At 48.1% G+C, this 16,402-nt stretch overlaps 1 protein-coding gene across 1 annotated transcript in view; it reads right to left on the reverse strand.

The window, feature by feature from the left end:
- Positions 1-16,402, reverse strand: part of LOC144786063 (cytochrome P450 3A24-like) — a 246,574-nt gene that overhangs the window by 111,666 nt on the left and 118,506 nt on the right. The window contains exon 6 of the mRNA XM_078665008.1: positions 5,643-5,731. Coding sequence (XP_078521134.1) covers positions 5,643-5,731 — 89 coding nt within the window. The remainder of the gene's footprint in view (positions 1-5,642; positions 5,732-16,402) is intronic.

A 16,402-nucleotide genomic window follows, 5' to 3' on the forward strand; every position in this document is an offset into this window, starting at 1 on the left:
ATGCTGTGAGAATCTCCTTTACCAGGACTCTCCTGGTGCCACTCAGACGGCACCAACAATGCGCCATTCCAGCCCTACTCACCGGGTTCTCCTTCTTCCCCGCGCCACTCTGGGGATTAGGGCGGGTGCATGTTGCATCATCTTGTGGCTTCTCCTCTCTCTCCTCTGTGCGCCTGGTACCCGCTAGACTTTAGCTGGGAGCCTGTAAGGCTCCTGTCTCCACTACACGATTAGGCACACGCGGGGCTCTCCTCGTCTACGGGAGCCCCGCCTACAGCCAGGCAACACCTCTGCCTGTCTTCCGGTGGCCTTTCCACCAGATTGGCCGCGCGCAGCTCGTCTCTGCAGAGCAGCTGGCCCCACCCACAATCAGGCACGGGCACCTGACTTCCGTTTTTCAGCATTCCTCTTCTCCGGGCCAATGCAGGGTGGGCTCCCTCTTTCAAATATGCATCAATGGGGGGTGGGCTCCTGCTCAATAGGCATCAATGCGGGGTGGGCTCCCACTTAAAAGGCATCAATGCAGGGTGGGCTCCCACTTAAAGAGGCATCAAAAATACGGGATAGGATTCCGCTCTCCTCCAGCAATGCGGGGAATCACCACGTCGGGATTTCCTCCTGGCAATTTGCAGCCCAGCGCTGCCGGTTTACGCCACCCTCGTCCCCCTCTGCGCCTTCAGCCAGATCCTTGAAGTGCTCACGAGGCGCTAGGAGCCAAGAGGCACAAAAGATGTGCCAAAACACAGGAGCAGTCCTCTCCTCTTGTCCTGAAAGTCCCATAGGGCAGAGCTGGTCCCAGGAAGGCCAGCTCACAAGGCCCTCCAGCAGAGGGGCTATCCCTTATGGCGGTTCCTCCTGGGGACCAGCAGCTCAAACACCCAAACAGCACAGGGAAGCACAAGCCCATGAGGTTACAGCCCCAATATTTATACAGTGTTCTGTCTGGCACAGGGCTGGGGAACCAGTCCCAACTGGTTCGGGGGGGTAGTGGAGCACTTTGTTTACCGGGCTCTTCTTCCCCTTTGTCAGGTGGGGGCTCGGTCATCAGACACACCACAGGGGGGTCGATCCAACATTCACCCAGGCAGGCACAGACCTATTCAGGGTCAGGGGATTACTCCTCCCATTACTCCAAATGCAGATCTCCTATTCAGCCTAGCGCTGACTCACCCTGCCCTCCCTGGAGCCACACACCTCACCAGCCCCTGTCACTCCAGAGCCAGATATGCAATACACATCAGGCAGGCCGACACATAGCACACAGAAAGTCCAACTTCTAAAAGTGGCATTTCTAAAACAGTGATAATAAATCTGCACACACCATTGCGCAGCATTTATTATTACTATTCCAAACAAACCAAACTTGACCACGCTGCTCTTCTCATATCAGGAATTACCACAGAAACACTTATCAGGGAATCCCCGATGCATTCCTGGTGGGGGGGCAGTCTCACAGAAGTGAAACACCAAAATGGCTGTTTGTCACTACCAGGACATGTCACACACTTCAGGTACATGTCCTACCTTTCATCTACAATGCACCCTGCCCACAGGGCTAGCTAGGGCCTACCTTAGGGGTGACTGACATGCAGTAAAGGGGGGGCCACAGATATGGCACACACTTAAGGTGTCACGTCACAGCGGCAGTATCACTGTGCACACAGGCCCTACAATGGCAGAGGCCTGGGACAGGTTTGAAAGGTTACTTTGGTAGGTGGCACAATCAGCCCTGCAAGCCCACTAGTAGCATTTAATTGACTGGCCCTGGGTATCTGAGATACCCATTTACAAGGGACTGAGAGGTACATTAACTATGCCACACAGGTGTAGACCAATCTTAGCATGTTTACCACAGAGTGCACACGCACTTTCCACTGGACAGCAGTGCTTAAGTGCCCAAAGTGCCCAAAGTCCTCAAACCACCAACACCATGTCAGAAAAAAGGCTAGGAGGAAGGCAAAAAGTTCAGGGATGACCCTGCAAAAAGTGCCAGGTCCAACACCCCGCCTTATAAATACATTGCACCCTGCCCATGGCTTATCCAGGGCCTACCTTAGGGCTCACTGATATGTACAAAAAGGGAAGGTTTAGGCCTGGCAAGAGGTTTAGCTTGTGAGGTCGATATGAAAGCATAAACTGCACATACAGGCTCTGCAATGGCAGGCCTGAGCCATGGTTAGAGGCTACTTCAGTGGGTAGCACAATAAGTGCTGCAGGCCAACTAGTAGCGTTTAATTTACAGGCCCTGGGCATGTGTAGTGCATTTTACTAGGGACTTATTTAATTTACTTATATGCCAATTGGGTATAAGCCAATATTACCATGTCTAGGGGAGGAGCACAAGCACTTTAGCACTGGTTAGCATTGGCAAAGTGCACACAATCCTAAAGGCAGCAAAAACAAGGTCAGAAAAATATAGGCAGTAGGCAAAAGTTGGGGAGGAAAGATCACCCAAGGCTGTCACATCTAAAACTCTGTATTACTTTGACACCACAAATGAGGTTACATATTGAAGAGATACATGTGACATTGTCAGCAACCATAAGAAAAGAAATGGAAACATTACAACACATTAATTGGTCATGCATTTCATTTAGCAATTAATGGATTGGTGAGTACATTGGGTGGGGCAGTGTATCATTGGGCTACACAAGAAGGTATGGATGACCAAAAGGAATGGCTAAGGAGCCTATTAGAAAGCCCCTACTGCATTCCATGTCTTTAGTCCGCTAACTGAGGATGCCTCAAAATTCAAACTGGTGCCCAATTTCCACTGCCCATTGTGCCTGATGTGCATGAATGACTTTCCACCACATCCTCTGGGGTACCTGATGGGTCAACCAGTCCAGTGCGGTGGTTGTCATTCCTTTGTGGCAGTATTTCATGGAAGAAAGTTAGAAGGTCCTCCCATGTCTGTGTATCTTTGTGATTGTCCACTCGGGAAACTTCTAATTCAATCTCTGCCCAATGAATTGTCAGCTCCAATCAGTTCTGTACTCTTGGTAACTACTGGGTTTCCAAACAGTGACAATCACCCTATTAGTGAGAGTTAGAGATAGGTATACAAGTTTATTTACCATTTTCCCCTTTTTTGGGGCGTATGTATAGTCCCAAAAGGCAGCTTTTTGGTTTGAGTAATCTGCCCTGTAAGTAACCTGCTCTAATTTTCCCATCACCTCTTCCCAGTACGTATTTCACATCAATGGTTGTTAAATCATCAATAGCACAAAAATGGAAATATATAGATGCCCCCTCAGTTCAAGAATGAAAATCAAGAGGGTATAACTTTTTGGACAGCTTTACCATAAAGGCAATGGATTATGTAACTGATTTGCAAAGCACTTGGGTAGCCTCAAAGAAAGACTTGCAGAACAAGCTGCTGTGCATGAACAAGTGGAGTTTTTTCTTTTTTTATATAAATATTCTATACCTCAAAAAGAATATTTGAAATGATGTTTTTTTTCTAAAGAAATGTAATAGAAGATTAATTCACTTTCCAATATTTAAGAAATAATAATGATGACAATACTATATTGAAATCACCAGTGTAACTCTAGAAAAGATGAGATCATCCTTCCAAAATGATTGAGCCTCCTTCATACTACCAACTATGTTGCACCGGGCATAGTACTGCAGGCTCTTGCCTATTGCCCATGTTTTTTAACGTGGACATGTGGCCTCCCACAAGCCCAATCCAATATCACAACCTCTTAGCCCATATTGATACTAATGAAGGACAAATCCATTGGCAACCGTACAGAACAGGAGAAAAACCCCAAAATCACAGACTGCTTTTAACAAACATAACTATAACTGAAGGGAAACATTTTTCCTCTCCCTAAACCAGCACACGCAGGACAACTGCTTATAAGCAAATCACCAAAGACAATCCTAGGCAAATCACAAAAGATAATCCTACTGTTCACCAGAGCCCAATTGCTAGATCTGACATGGAGGTTTCTTGAGAAGATTTGGAACTAGCACGAGTAACGCAGATACTGCACACCATATTATACAGAGGTGGGTAAATGAGGTGGGTAAATGCAGGATTTCTCCTACACTCTTCACAGTTCATCACTGTATGGAGAAATATGGGAGTTTTTCCGGTCATGGTAGCGTGAAGGCTTCACGTGCCCCTTTGAATCGAGAACAGGACAGTTGGCTCTGCCAGGTGTCCCAAAAAGTAGCAAAGACTAGACTGAGTCCAAGGCAGTTTCAGAAATTATACCACTACCCACATCCCTCTCAGGGGTCCAAGGCTCCTTCCGTCGTCCCGACCCAGGTAAGTTAACTAGGAGTAGTGAATCATCTATGTGAGAGATGCACCACAAGCTTGGTGAGTTTTAGGGTACCTTAGTATTAGCACAGTGTTGGGAACTGAGGTTTACCTATTTAGAGGTGAGATGGATTCTAGTTGCCCCAGAAGCTCTGATGAGGCAGAGGCATCTAACATCCTCAAGAAACTGTACACCTGCAGGTAAAAGGGTAAACACCTAGATGGGACACTGCTTCATTGATGTTCAGATGAGGGAGTAGCAGAGAACATAGACCACCCGAGTCTGTGGGAAGTAATCAGTTTGAATTACCAGGACATGGTGAATGGTGGTTGTATGAAGATAATGGTCAGTATCAGGTATCCCTAGGAGTGCTGAGATTGCATTTTCACCCATACTGTTCAACAATATATGAACCAGGATGCATAGGAAGATTACTGCTACCATGTCCAAACTGGAAGAGCTGTTCATGACCCCGCTAGGGTAAGAACCTGGAGAGGGTGGATTCTCCACAAAAATTGGTGTTTACTGTGACCTGTGTATGTAAATCCACTATTGCGAAGACCCTTTTCATGGTCAGTCTGCCTAGTAGTAAACAAATAAGAAATTAATGGAAAGTATCAAGTGGCACTCGCTCCTTGCACCAGGAAGAGAGTGTACTTAGCCAGGACTTTAGCCACCAAGACCAGATTTAGAATGTGAAAGATGAGGTTTCAAGGAAGTCCCTTAGACTTCTGAAAAACGGAGCTGGAGCTTTATGTGAATAGCTTTAATTATGTTCAATAAACAAATGTAATATTGTACAGCAACTCAAAGTGTGGGCCAATGTTTCAGGGAGAGTATAGAGAACTGTACATGAAAGGGACAATTGTGGCCTTTCTAACACCAATATATGTAGGCGGACTCAAGGCACACAAATAGAAATAACATAAGATAAATAGTGGTATGCATAACAAAGATTGTCCCTAGTGCATTTAAAAATGTTTGCTCCCTACCCTAGAGGAACATGATAATCCAAGGTTGTGAGTAGGGGGTTACGTGTGCACCCCTAAGTCAAAAAGAAAGGTGCACAAATACTTTTGCATATCACGCCTCAGGGAACATTGAGCAAATCTCATCAAATCCCACTTTACACAAGTTCAACTCTCAATAGACCTACAAAAATCAATATGGCTCCCAGTCTTAAATCCCAATATTTCCAACACACTTTCAATTCTCATAGGATCATCAGAATTCGCCACTCTAGTGTAAACATTTTCATTCACAACAATGTTACAAATTACACATTTCCTCTGACAACTCTAAACATTTTGCAGCACCCCTGCAGCACAACCACGATTTCCCAACATAGTTTAATTTCCTACTTACAGTTTCATATCTAAGGGTTCATCTTTTTCTCTTTTTTTCTCAATATTTTTTACCAAGGTCTGTCCCAAATTCATTATAATTGGAAACATCTGAAAATCAAGAAATACAAATTATGCAGGATAGACATGTTCGAAATATCAGCAATTTTTTACAAACATCCCCAGACCTTCCTTTGAGTAACAGACTATCCATCCTGGGCAACCACATATCAGAGCTGGACTAGAAACAGCTGATATGGAACCACAGGGGCAAAGTCAGAGTGCATTAAAGTAAAATGCGTATTTATTAGGGCCAAGGTTTACTAATATTTTACGCAAGACAACATTGCAACCAAAGCTACTGCACTGCCTTGAGTCGTATAAAGGTAAAAAATATGTGCCATATCTGCTATGATATGTCAAATTGTTTCTCTCCACCATTACTGGCGCACTTTTGGTTGCCAAGCGCCAACCCACACATCCTTGTGGTACAGTAGAAGTGTATGTGTGTTCTCTAAGGTATAGGTTTTGTCCAGGAAGGCCATCCTTTCAGTACAAAAAATATCTTTTAAGGCTTCTCTTGCCTTGTATGTGTACTGTACAAGGCTGCACACATGAACATTTGAAACATATCTCCTTGTCTGCCGCGAAGAGATGAACGGTGTTAGCTCAAATTCCTATCTACGAATGTTAGTAAATCGGGAATTGCGTCAAAATGCTTAGATGGTTGAATAGGAACAACATGTAGCACCGAAGGAATGCCCACTTGGCATAAAGAAGCCCATAGTGCAACATTGTGTTACTTTGGAGAACTATCCAACGCAAATACTGGTTTGTGCTGGATAGTAAATCCCACTCAAACCCTTTGCTCCAGTGTGTGTCCTTGTACGGACATAATTTCAGTGCAAAACTTTAGTAAAACAGAAACTAGGGGGCATATTATCTAGATGTGCGTTATATAATGCACATCGCACATTTCCATATCGCCGGCTATCGCCGGATTTTTCCGCAGTGTTAGCGCGTAATTATCAATGCGCAACACGTAGGCGAAATTAAATCTGGCGATAGTCGGCGATATGGAACATTAGCGCATGAAAACAAACGTTGTTTTCACACTCTAATGTGTGCCTTGATAATATGGGGGGGTGGATTCAGCGTTATGATCCACACCCCCATGTTATCAATGCCTGAACACCTGATCAGAGCAGGCGTTGGGAGACCTGCGATAAACGAGTTTATCGCAGGTCTTCTTCTCCCAACGCCTGCCTTGGTAATAGGGTGTTCCCACCTCCAACCATATTTTACATGTGGTTGGACGTGGGAACGCCCACTTTGCATGTCATTAGCGATGTTTCTCGCTGACATGCAAAGTGGGCTTGAGGCAGGCGTTAGCATGCCCTTGTTAATAGGGCGCTGGAAGTATCGCCGCTTTCTCGGCACAATTCGCTGAAAAAGCGGCGATATTTCAGCTTGCTAATATGCCCCTAGATATTTAGGAGGATGTGTGCAGGTAGTCTTGTGAGCAGTGCTTGAGAATTTGAGCTAACAATTTCTACTGTCCTGGGTGCTAAGAAGAATTTGAAGCCTTAAATTAATGCATTCTCTGATAAGTATTTCTCAAAGCAAATAAGAGAGAGCGACTTGTTAGTATTTGAAAAGCACCTTCTGAAAATCAAGATGAACATAAGTTTCAGAATTGTTATTTGAGATTCTGGAGCGTGCAGGTAATGAAATGTGAATGCAAGTATGGGGGTCTGCTATCCCTTGCAGGCATACAACCTGCATTCTCAGGCAAAAGTGTGAGAAGTGGGATCGCAGAAGACGTCCTGCCTAATTATTATTCATTAGGTGGGCAAGATTTCCCAAATTTATATTTTGTGATACGACTGATTAGAACATAGAAAACTAAAGCCAAGATCACAGGCCAGTCCTGGTGCAGTTTGCACATGTTGGTTTGTGACTTGATTTCTGTGTATATCTGGACAATAAAACGAAGGTCCAGATTTACTATGATATTATGTCTGGGTCACGTCACTTTCGTGGTTCAACCCTGACGTAAAAATATTTTGGGCATTTAATAAGCAACGCAAGGAACTTTGTATGGTGTACTAAATGCAAAGTAACCTAAGCAGCCTTGCGTTACTTTGTGTCGAGTAGGCATTACATGGGTAGTGCATGGGCATTCCCATACATCCACCTATGTATTCTGAAACAAACCCAGATTTACAAAGGCTTTAAACCTGGATTTGCGCAAAAATAGTGCGCCTACCTGACAGGTGTAGTGAGAAATATGTTTATTTCTCTTCGTCACTTATTCTTCTACATTCTGAAGCACAGGTAGAAAGAGGAATATGCCTCCAACGATTGTTTCTGTGCAGGAAGGTATCCCTTCCAGAACAAAAACAATCCTGCCCATAGCACAGGCATCCTTTTACTATGGTACAAGTGAACCTGTGTTGGCACTAGGCATCGCAGAGGGCACCAGTAGAAGGAGAGAGCAGAAATGCACCATATATTTGTAAATACAGAGCATTTCTGCTATCTCCTTTTCAAGCAACACAGCAAGTGCCCTCGCTTCACTGCATTGCGTGAAATATTAGTAAACATGGCGCCAAATCAAGATGCATATGGATGGAGAGTCCGTGAACTACTGCTGTTCTAACAATCTTTGTTTCACATCAGGCTGTGGGTGCAAGCCATTGAATCCTACATCCTGCAAATCCGCAGAACCAATATGGCTTCTACCTAACCAGACGCCAGCAGGTCAGAGATGGACAAAACATATGTATAAAATAGGGCATGCTTACTTCTTTCTTTTATTTTTTAGAAACTAAAGCATTTCAATTCAGCCACATTTCACCAAAAATCATTAACGTGGTGCTAAATGTGATCCAAGCCACGAGAGATGTGTCTTTGTTCTAGCAGTGTCCCTACTCATGTTAGAAGTCTTTCCTGTGTGCCAACATCCCACTGGCAGTCCACACTGTGCACTAGCTGAGTAACAACCCTCCTAGAAATCCAATAAATGTGTCAACTGTCCCCTGAAGTATTTAACCCTGTGGGCTAGTATCTTCTAATGATGATGTCCTGAATCTCTCACCTCTCTTAAAACCACGGATCTATACTTCCTACTGTTACACGTGTTCAGCCCAATACCATTTCCCACTAAAGCAGTTTCACATATTACACACAATCGCCAACAAGGATGATCAATGCATTTATGAGCATTGCAAGGAACCTGCACAGTGGAGGAGGGCTTCACGCTTCTTTGTTTGTAATCAGTTCGTGAGCAACACTTCACATGCTAAATTTCCTGAGTGACTCAGATGGGATTCAGTTTGGAGTCTTGCATGCACAAGAAAGCTCCCATATGCACTGGCAGGCTCACTCACAAATGGCTACATCTTCTGAACAGGGATGATCAATAGTGAAAAAGAAGGCACTACCAGTAACACATTGCATGAGTTGACTTGGACAGTTTCTCTTTTGAATGACGCGGCTGCTCACAGCATCCTTTATGCCATATTAAGCCACCTACGGAAGGCTATGTCAGGGTGTCCTGACCCCAGGACACCCCCCACGCCGTACGGCTCCTCAGCTGCGAGCGCGTCTCTGCCCTCGGCGCCGCAGGTTCACCCCTGACCTCGGTGTCCCCCTGCCACAACCTTATCTTGTGTTTCCCGCTGTTTGCCCACCTGGGACTTGTTTGGTGCTTTTCTCCTGTATTTTTAGGCGTTTTCTTTTCCTGTATTTCTAGGCGTTTTACTGTTTATTGTATTTTGTGTTCCTCTGCCCTCTAGTGTGCAATTCCCACCGCTGCGCCCTCGCGTCCCCGCCCCCTTTTCTTCTGTACCCCCGCCCATTGGACGCCCCGCTCCTGCCTCCCAGCTGTTCCTCCCTCCCACTTCGCCTCATATGGAGGCCGCACGGCGGCCGCGCAGCAGCCGCGCGCAGCGGGCGCGATGCTGGCGTGCCGAGGGCGCGCCTTAGGCAAGCCCGTCTGCGCCCGTCCGCGCCTGGACCACGCCCAGCGCCAGGACCACTGGCCCTCAACGATGCCTACCCACCCGACGGACTTACGCCGCCACCACCCTCCACGCACTCAACGCCGACCGGAACCCCGCCTGCTACCGAGCCACCCCGAAAAGCACCCACGGACCCTTCACCTGCCACGCCTGCAAATTCACCTGCCTCCGAACCTGCACCGCACCCGACAAGCCAAGCACCAGCAGCAACAACCACCTCAAGTGCATCCTGATCAACACCCGCTCCGTCCACAGGCACGCCGTCGAACACTGGAACCTTCTCGACACAACATCACAGGACGTCACCTTCCTCACGGAAACCTGGATGAACGCCTCCTCAGCCCCCGATATTGCCATGGCCATCCCGGAGGGCTACAAGATCACCCGGAGGGACAGCACCAACCAAACTGGAGGAGGCATCGCCATCATCCACAGAAACACCATCCGCATCAAGACCAACTCCGACGACCCCCTCACCGCCGCCGAGCACCTTCACTTCCAGATACACACCGACCCCAAGACCACCCTCAGAGGCACCCTCATCTACAGACCCCCGGGACCGCGCACACAATTCAGCGAAGCCATCGCAGACTTCGTCAGTCCGCACGCCCTCACCTCTTCAGACTACATCCTCCTCCGGGACCTTAACTTCCACCTGGAGAACAACAATGACAGCAACACCACCACCCTGCTGGACAACCTCACCAACCTCGGACTCAAGCAACTGGTGAACACCCCCACCCACTACGCCGGCCACACGCTTGACCCCATCTTCTCATCCAGCAAGCACATCTCCTTCAGCCACTCCACCGCACTACACTGGACAGATCACAGCTGTGTCCACTTCAACTTCAGGAGAACCACGACCCGCCACCACCCGCAACAGGTTCCCCGCAGAAGCTGGAGCAAGATCACCGCCGACCAGCTCACCACCTCCCTCAGCCAGAACCCCCCCGCCAACACGACGGACCTCAACGAAGCAGCCCGCAACCTCACACAGTGGCTGACCAACTGCGCCGACGACCTCGCACCACTGAAGAACCCTCCCAGCAGACCCGGCAGCAAGAAAGCCTCGTGGTTCACCAACGACCTCAAAAACTCCAAGAAAAACTGCCGCACCCTCGAGAAAGCCTGGCGCCACAACCAGACTACAGAAAACATGACAGCCCTCAAGAATGCCACCCGCAAACACCACCAGCTGATCCGCACCACCAAAAGGACAACATTCAAAAAACGACTGGACAACAACACCCACAACAGCAAGGAACTCTTCAGCATCGTTAAAGAGCTCTCCAACCCCAGCGCCTGCAACAACGACATCACACCCTCGCAAGACCTCTGCAACTCACTCGCCTCGTTCTTTCACCGCAAGATCGCCAACATACACAACAGCTTCGGCGCACAGACCACGCACCCAACCACCGAACCAGCGCCCCCCACCACCACCCTCTGCACCTGGACCCTGGTCAGCACCGAAGACACCACCCGCATGATGAACACAATCCACTCCGGCTCCCCTACCGACCCCTGTCCACACCACATCTTTAACAAAGCCGACTCCATCATCGCACCCCAACTCAGGGACATTATTAACAGCTCCTTCGCATCTGCCACCTTCCCGGAGAGCTGGAAACATGCTGAGCTGAGCGCCCTCCTGAAGAAACCCACTGCAGACCCCACGGACCTCAAGAACTTCCGACCCATCTCGCTCCTCCCTTTTCCTGACAAAGTCATCGAGAAGACTGTCAACAAACAACTCTCCGCCTTCCTCGAGAGAAACTGATCCCTCGACCCCTCGCAGTCCGGCTTCCGAGCCAACCACAGCACCGAGACCGCACTCATCGCAGCTACCGACGACATCAGGTCCCTGCTCGACAACGGGGAAACAGCTGCCCTCATCCTCCTGGACCTCTCAGCAGCCGACACAGTATGCCACCGCACCTCGATACAGCGCCTCAGCAACACCGGCATCCAACGATCGGCATTGGAGTGGATCATCTCATTCCTCGCCGGAAGAACCCAGAGAGTCCGCCTCCCCCATTCCGCTCCATGGCCACCGAAGTCATCTGCGGCGTTCCGCAAGGATCCTCGCTCAGCCCCACCCTCTTCAACGTCTACATGAGCCCCCTCGCAGCCATCGCATGCCAACACAACCTTAACATCATCTCCTACGCAGACAACACCCAGCTGATCCTCTCCCTCACCAACGACCCCACCACCGCTAGAACCAGCCTCCAGGAAGGAATGAAAGACGTCGCGGAATGGATGAAGCTCAGCCGTCTGAAACTGAACTCAGACAAAACGAAAGTCCTCATCCTGGGACCATCCCCTCTGCCTGGGACGACTCCTGGTGGCCCCCGGCCCTGCACAGCGCCCCCAAGTCAACAGACCACGCACGCAACCTGGGCTTCATCCTGGACTCCTCCCTCACGATGACCAAGCAAGTCAACGCCGTCTCGTCATCCTGCTTCAGCACCCTGCGCATGCTCCGAAAGATCTTCCAGTGGATCCCCACCGAAACCAGGAAGACGGTTACCCAGGCCCTCGTCACCAGTCGTCTGGACTACGGGAACACCCTCTACGCTGGAACCACAGCCAAACTCCAGAAAAGACTCCAGCGCATACAGAACGCCTCGGCACGACTCATCCTGGACATCCCCCGTCACAGCCACATCTCTGCCCATCTGAGAGACCTGCACTGGCTCCCTGTCAGCAAGAGGATCACGTTCAGACTCCTCACCCACGCACACAAGGCTCTCCACGACATGGGCCCCAAATACCTCAACAACGCCTCACATTCTACACACCCACCCGCCAGCTCCGATCGGCCAGCCTCGCCCTCGCCTCCGTCCCACGAATTCGCAAAACCACCGCCGGAGGAAGATCCTTCTCCTACCTGGCTGCCAAGACATGGAACTGCCTCCCCATCCACCTACGGCTGACCCAGGACCACCTCTCCTTCAGGAAACAACTCAAGACCTGGCTGTTCGAGCAGTAGAGACTACACCCCCCCCCCCAGCGCCTTGAGACCCTAGCGGGTGAGTAGCGCGCTCTACAAATTTCTATGATTGATTGATTGATTGATTGAACAAAGGCACCTGCATGAAAACTTCCACATATAGCGAGCACTGGTGAATGACCACATGGGGCATCAACAGGAAGCGTTTGAGATGCTGTCAGAATGTTATTTCGTTGTCTTATTGATTGGCGGAAGATTTTGCCTGCATGAGTTTTATACACAGATGAATGCACACTTTCACAATCAATTAATCAATCAGTAGATTTGAAGAGAGCTTCTTGCCACCCGTGAGGGAATCCAGGCGCTGGCAGGGTCCAGATGATTAGTCACATAGCCAGGTCTTCAGGGACTTTTGGAACTCTGGATGAGATGGGGAGGTCCTTGGATGAAAGGGAAATTTGTTACCTATGTTCGCTGCTAGGTAGGAGAAGGAGTGACCTCTGCATCTGCTACGTAGGATAAGAGGGTGAGGGTTAGAGAAAGGGACGCGGAGTGGAGGTGTCTGGTAGGCTGATGGAAGCTCAGGAGGTGGTTCAAGTAGGCAGGTCCGCAGTTGTATATGGCCTTGAATATATGGGTCAGGCACTTGAACTGGCATCTCTTCTGTACAGGGAGCCAGTGGAGTTCCCTGATGTAGGGGGTGATGTGGCTTCATCTTAGGAAGTCCAGGACGAGTTTGGCTGCAGCATTCTGTATGGTCTGTAGTTGTTGGAGAGGTGAGCTGTGATCTCTGCCTAGAGAGCATTGCCATCGTCCAGTCGGCTGAAGATTAGGGCCTGGGTGATGGTGTGTCTTGAGCTTTGAGTTTGCCATTTGAATATCTTATGAAGCATGCAGAGGACGAAGAAGCAGGAGGAGGAGACGGAGTTGACCGGAGTTGTCATGCTTAACTTGTTGTTCAGAATGATGCCTAGGTTCCTAGAGTGGTCAGTGGGCGAAGGATTAGGTCAGAGTTGTGACAGCGACCAGGATGAGTCTCATGGGGAGCTTTTGTTTCCGAAAATCAGTACCTCTGTCTTGTCCATGTTGAGCTTAAGCGAGTTGTCCTTAATCCAGCTGGCAACATCTGTTGTGCAGTTGTGGATATTGATCTCAGTGTTGGTGGTGTCTTCGGAGAAGGAGAGGATGAGTCATGTGTCAACATATGATGTTGAGTCCCTGGGTGTTGGCGATGCTAGGCATAGATGTCATATAAGTATTGAAGGGGGTAGGGCTGAGCGAGGATCCATGGGGTACTCAACAGATGATTTCCTTGGGTTTGTAGGTGAAGGGGGAAGGCTGATGTTTTGCGTTCTTACTGTGTGGAAAGGGGCTACTCATCTGAGAGCAGCTCCTTGGATGCCTATGTTGTGCAACCTTGTGATGAGTGTGTGGTGGGAGACCGTATTGCAGGCTGCCGAGAGGTCAAGGAGGATGAGGGATGTTTTGGAATCCAGACTGGGATGAATTGAGTAAGAGGTTCTGTTCCAGATGTGAGGAGAGTTGTTGGTTGATGACTTGTTCTAATAATTGGTCTGGGAATGGGAGCAGGGAGATTGAAAGTTATTGAGTTTGTTGGGGTCTGCCAATGGTTTCTTTAGTAGGGCATTGACATCTGCATGTTTCCAGTCCTCAGGGAAAGTGGCAGCGGCAGTTGAGGTGTTGAACAAGGTGGTGAGTATGTCGCTGATTCTGGCATCACCTAGGTTTAAAATGTGGTGAGGGCATGAGTTTATTGGGTCCCCTGAGTGGATTGTGACCATGAATTAGGTGGTTTCCTTTGGGGCAAGCTGGCTCTATTATGTTAATGGAGTCGTTGTGTTGCTTGAAGAAGTCGTTGGGCCTGGGCTGGAATTTGACATTTCTGCAGATGTTGGCGATCTTGCTGTGGAAGAAGTTTGGAGGGTTGTTGTAGAGTTCCTGTGAGGGGCTCATGTTGTTTGTTGCAGCTGAGGGGTTGGAGAATTATTTGACAATGTTGAAGAGTTCTTTGCTGTTATTGGTGCTTGATTCAATATGTGAGGCTGAGGCCTTTTTCTTCGATTCTCTCAACTGTGTGTGGTAGAGGTTGAGGGATGTCTTGAAGGCGCTCTTATCAGTTGTGTCCTTGCTAGTTTGCCATCTCCTTTCCAGTTCTTTAGAGGTTTTGAGGTCTTCAGTGTACCATTGACAACAACTCCCACAGAAAGTCCACCAAGCAGGCTTGGTGGACCTTCTGTAGGTGCTTTTGCCAATGAGAGTGACGCTGTCGGCCTAGTTGGTCAAACCAATTGTTGCCGTTTTTGATGTTCTGTTCAAGGTTGTTGGAGGAGATGGGGTGGGTGGTATTGAGAGTGTTGATTCATGTGTCCTTTGAGACTTTGCTCCTGCTGCGGTGGGGGACATTGGATAGACTGGGGCAGAGGTCCCTGAACTGGTGATGCTGAATTTGAGGATGGTGTGGTCGGTCCAAGAGAGTTCCCTGGTGTGGTTATACCTGATGCGTTCGAAGAGATGAAGATGAGGTCTAGAGTGTGGCATGGATGATTTAGGTGAGTACAATGTTGTTCAAGCTGTTGAGGAGGTTGGTAGTGTTGATGTCATTGTGGTTGTCAAGATGAAAGATGAGGCCGTCTATGAATATGTCGTTGTTGGAGTCTACTGTGAGGGGGCCTGATGAAGCCGGCAATGAAGTTGCAGAAGGCTGGATATGGTCCTGTAGGACGGTAGGCAAGTGTGCCCCTGATGATGGTTTTGCTGTTTGTTTGGAGTCAGATGTTGAGGTTTTCCATGGCTGGGGTGATGTCCTCATTTGAGGTGGTACACTGGATGGATTCCTTGTGTATGATGACGATCTCTCTACCAGGCTTTTTGATGCAGTAATAGTGGGTGATCTTGTATCCTTCGGGTTTTGCAGTAGCAATGCACACACACAACACACACTTGATGACATCAATGAAACCAGAGGCAGCAACAGATGAGCTATTATTAATTTAGTTGCAGCACTGCATTTTATGGTCTTTTTAACACAATATCTTAAACCCACAGGATACGGAGATGAATTTTCAAGTTTCTTTCATGGACCACAGCCACTTCAGACAGACCACTCTGAAACTAAAACCCATTACCCTTCCTGCAGAAAAGTACCAGAAAAAATAGGCAAGCGGCCTGAGTATACCAAATACTCAATGTCCAGTCAAGTAGGGAATTGTTTAATGTAATATAGTCACTGCAATCATAGTCATAGTTGCCTTTAATGTACTTAGCAAATGAGATACACTGCTCTATATGTAAAGAGAGTTTTTTTCTTTCCATAATTTTGGGAGGTGGGAGAACAGCAGTGTCAGGACTTCACCATTTATCTATGTATTGACCTTACATACAAGGAATGCATATGATACCCAAATTGCATGAGCGTAATGGCATTTACCAGACTGCCACCAGGCACTCAGCTGCACAGTTTGCCCCGGGATTGATGCCTGTTCCTGTGCCTGTGCCTGGTGGGCACAGGGTCCACAAATATTCAAGAAGGGACCAATGACTATTTCCAAATTACGCTAATACTTTTTCTAATCCTCAAAGTGCATCCATATACATTATTCTTACTATATAGAATGTTAAGTTATAGAGAAAGAATGTAGATGTTTATAGATCACATCACACACCAGGAGAAGAGTGCAGCAAACATATGCATAGGCTTAGTTTCTTTAAAACAACACTTTGGCCTCTCAATCAATATTTTCATAAGGCAGGTCCTTATGGAAATAACTACATTTTCTG

This window comes from Lissotriton helveticus, chromosome 10 (assembly GCF_964261635.1).
Source record: "Lissotriton helveticus chromosome 10, aLisHel1.1, whole genome shotgun sequence".
Taxonomy (NCBI): Eukaryota; Metazoa; Chordata; class Amphibia; order Caudata; family Salamandridae; genus Lissotriton; species Lissotriton helveticus.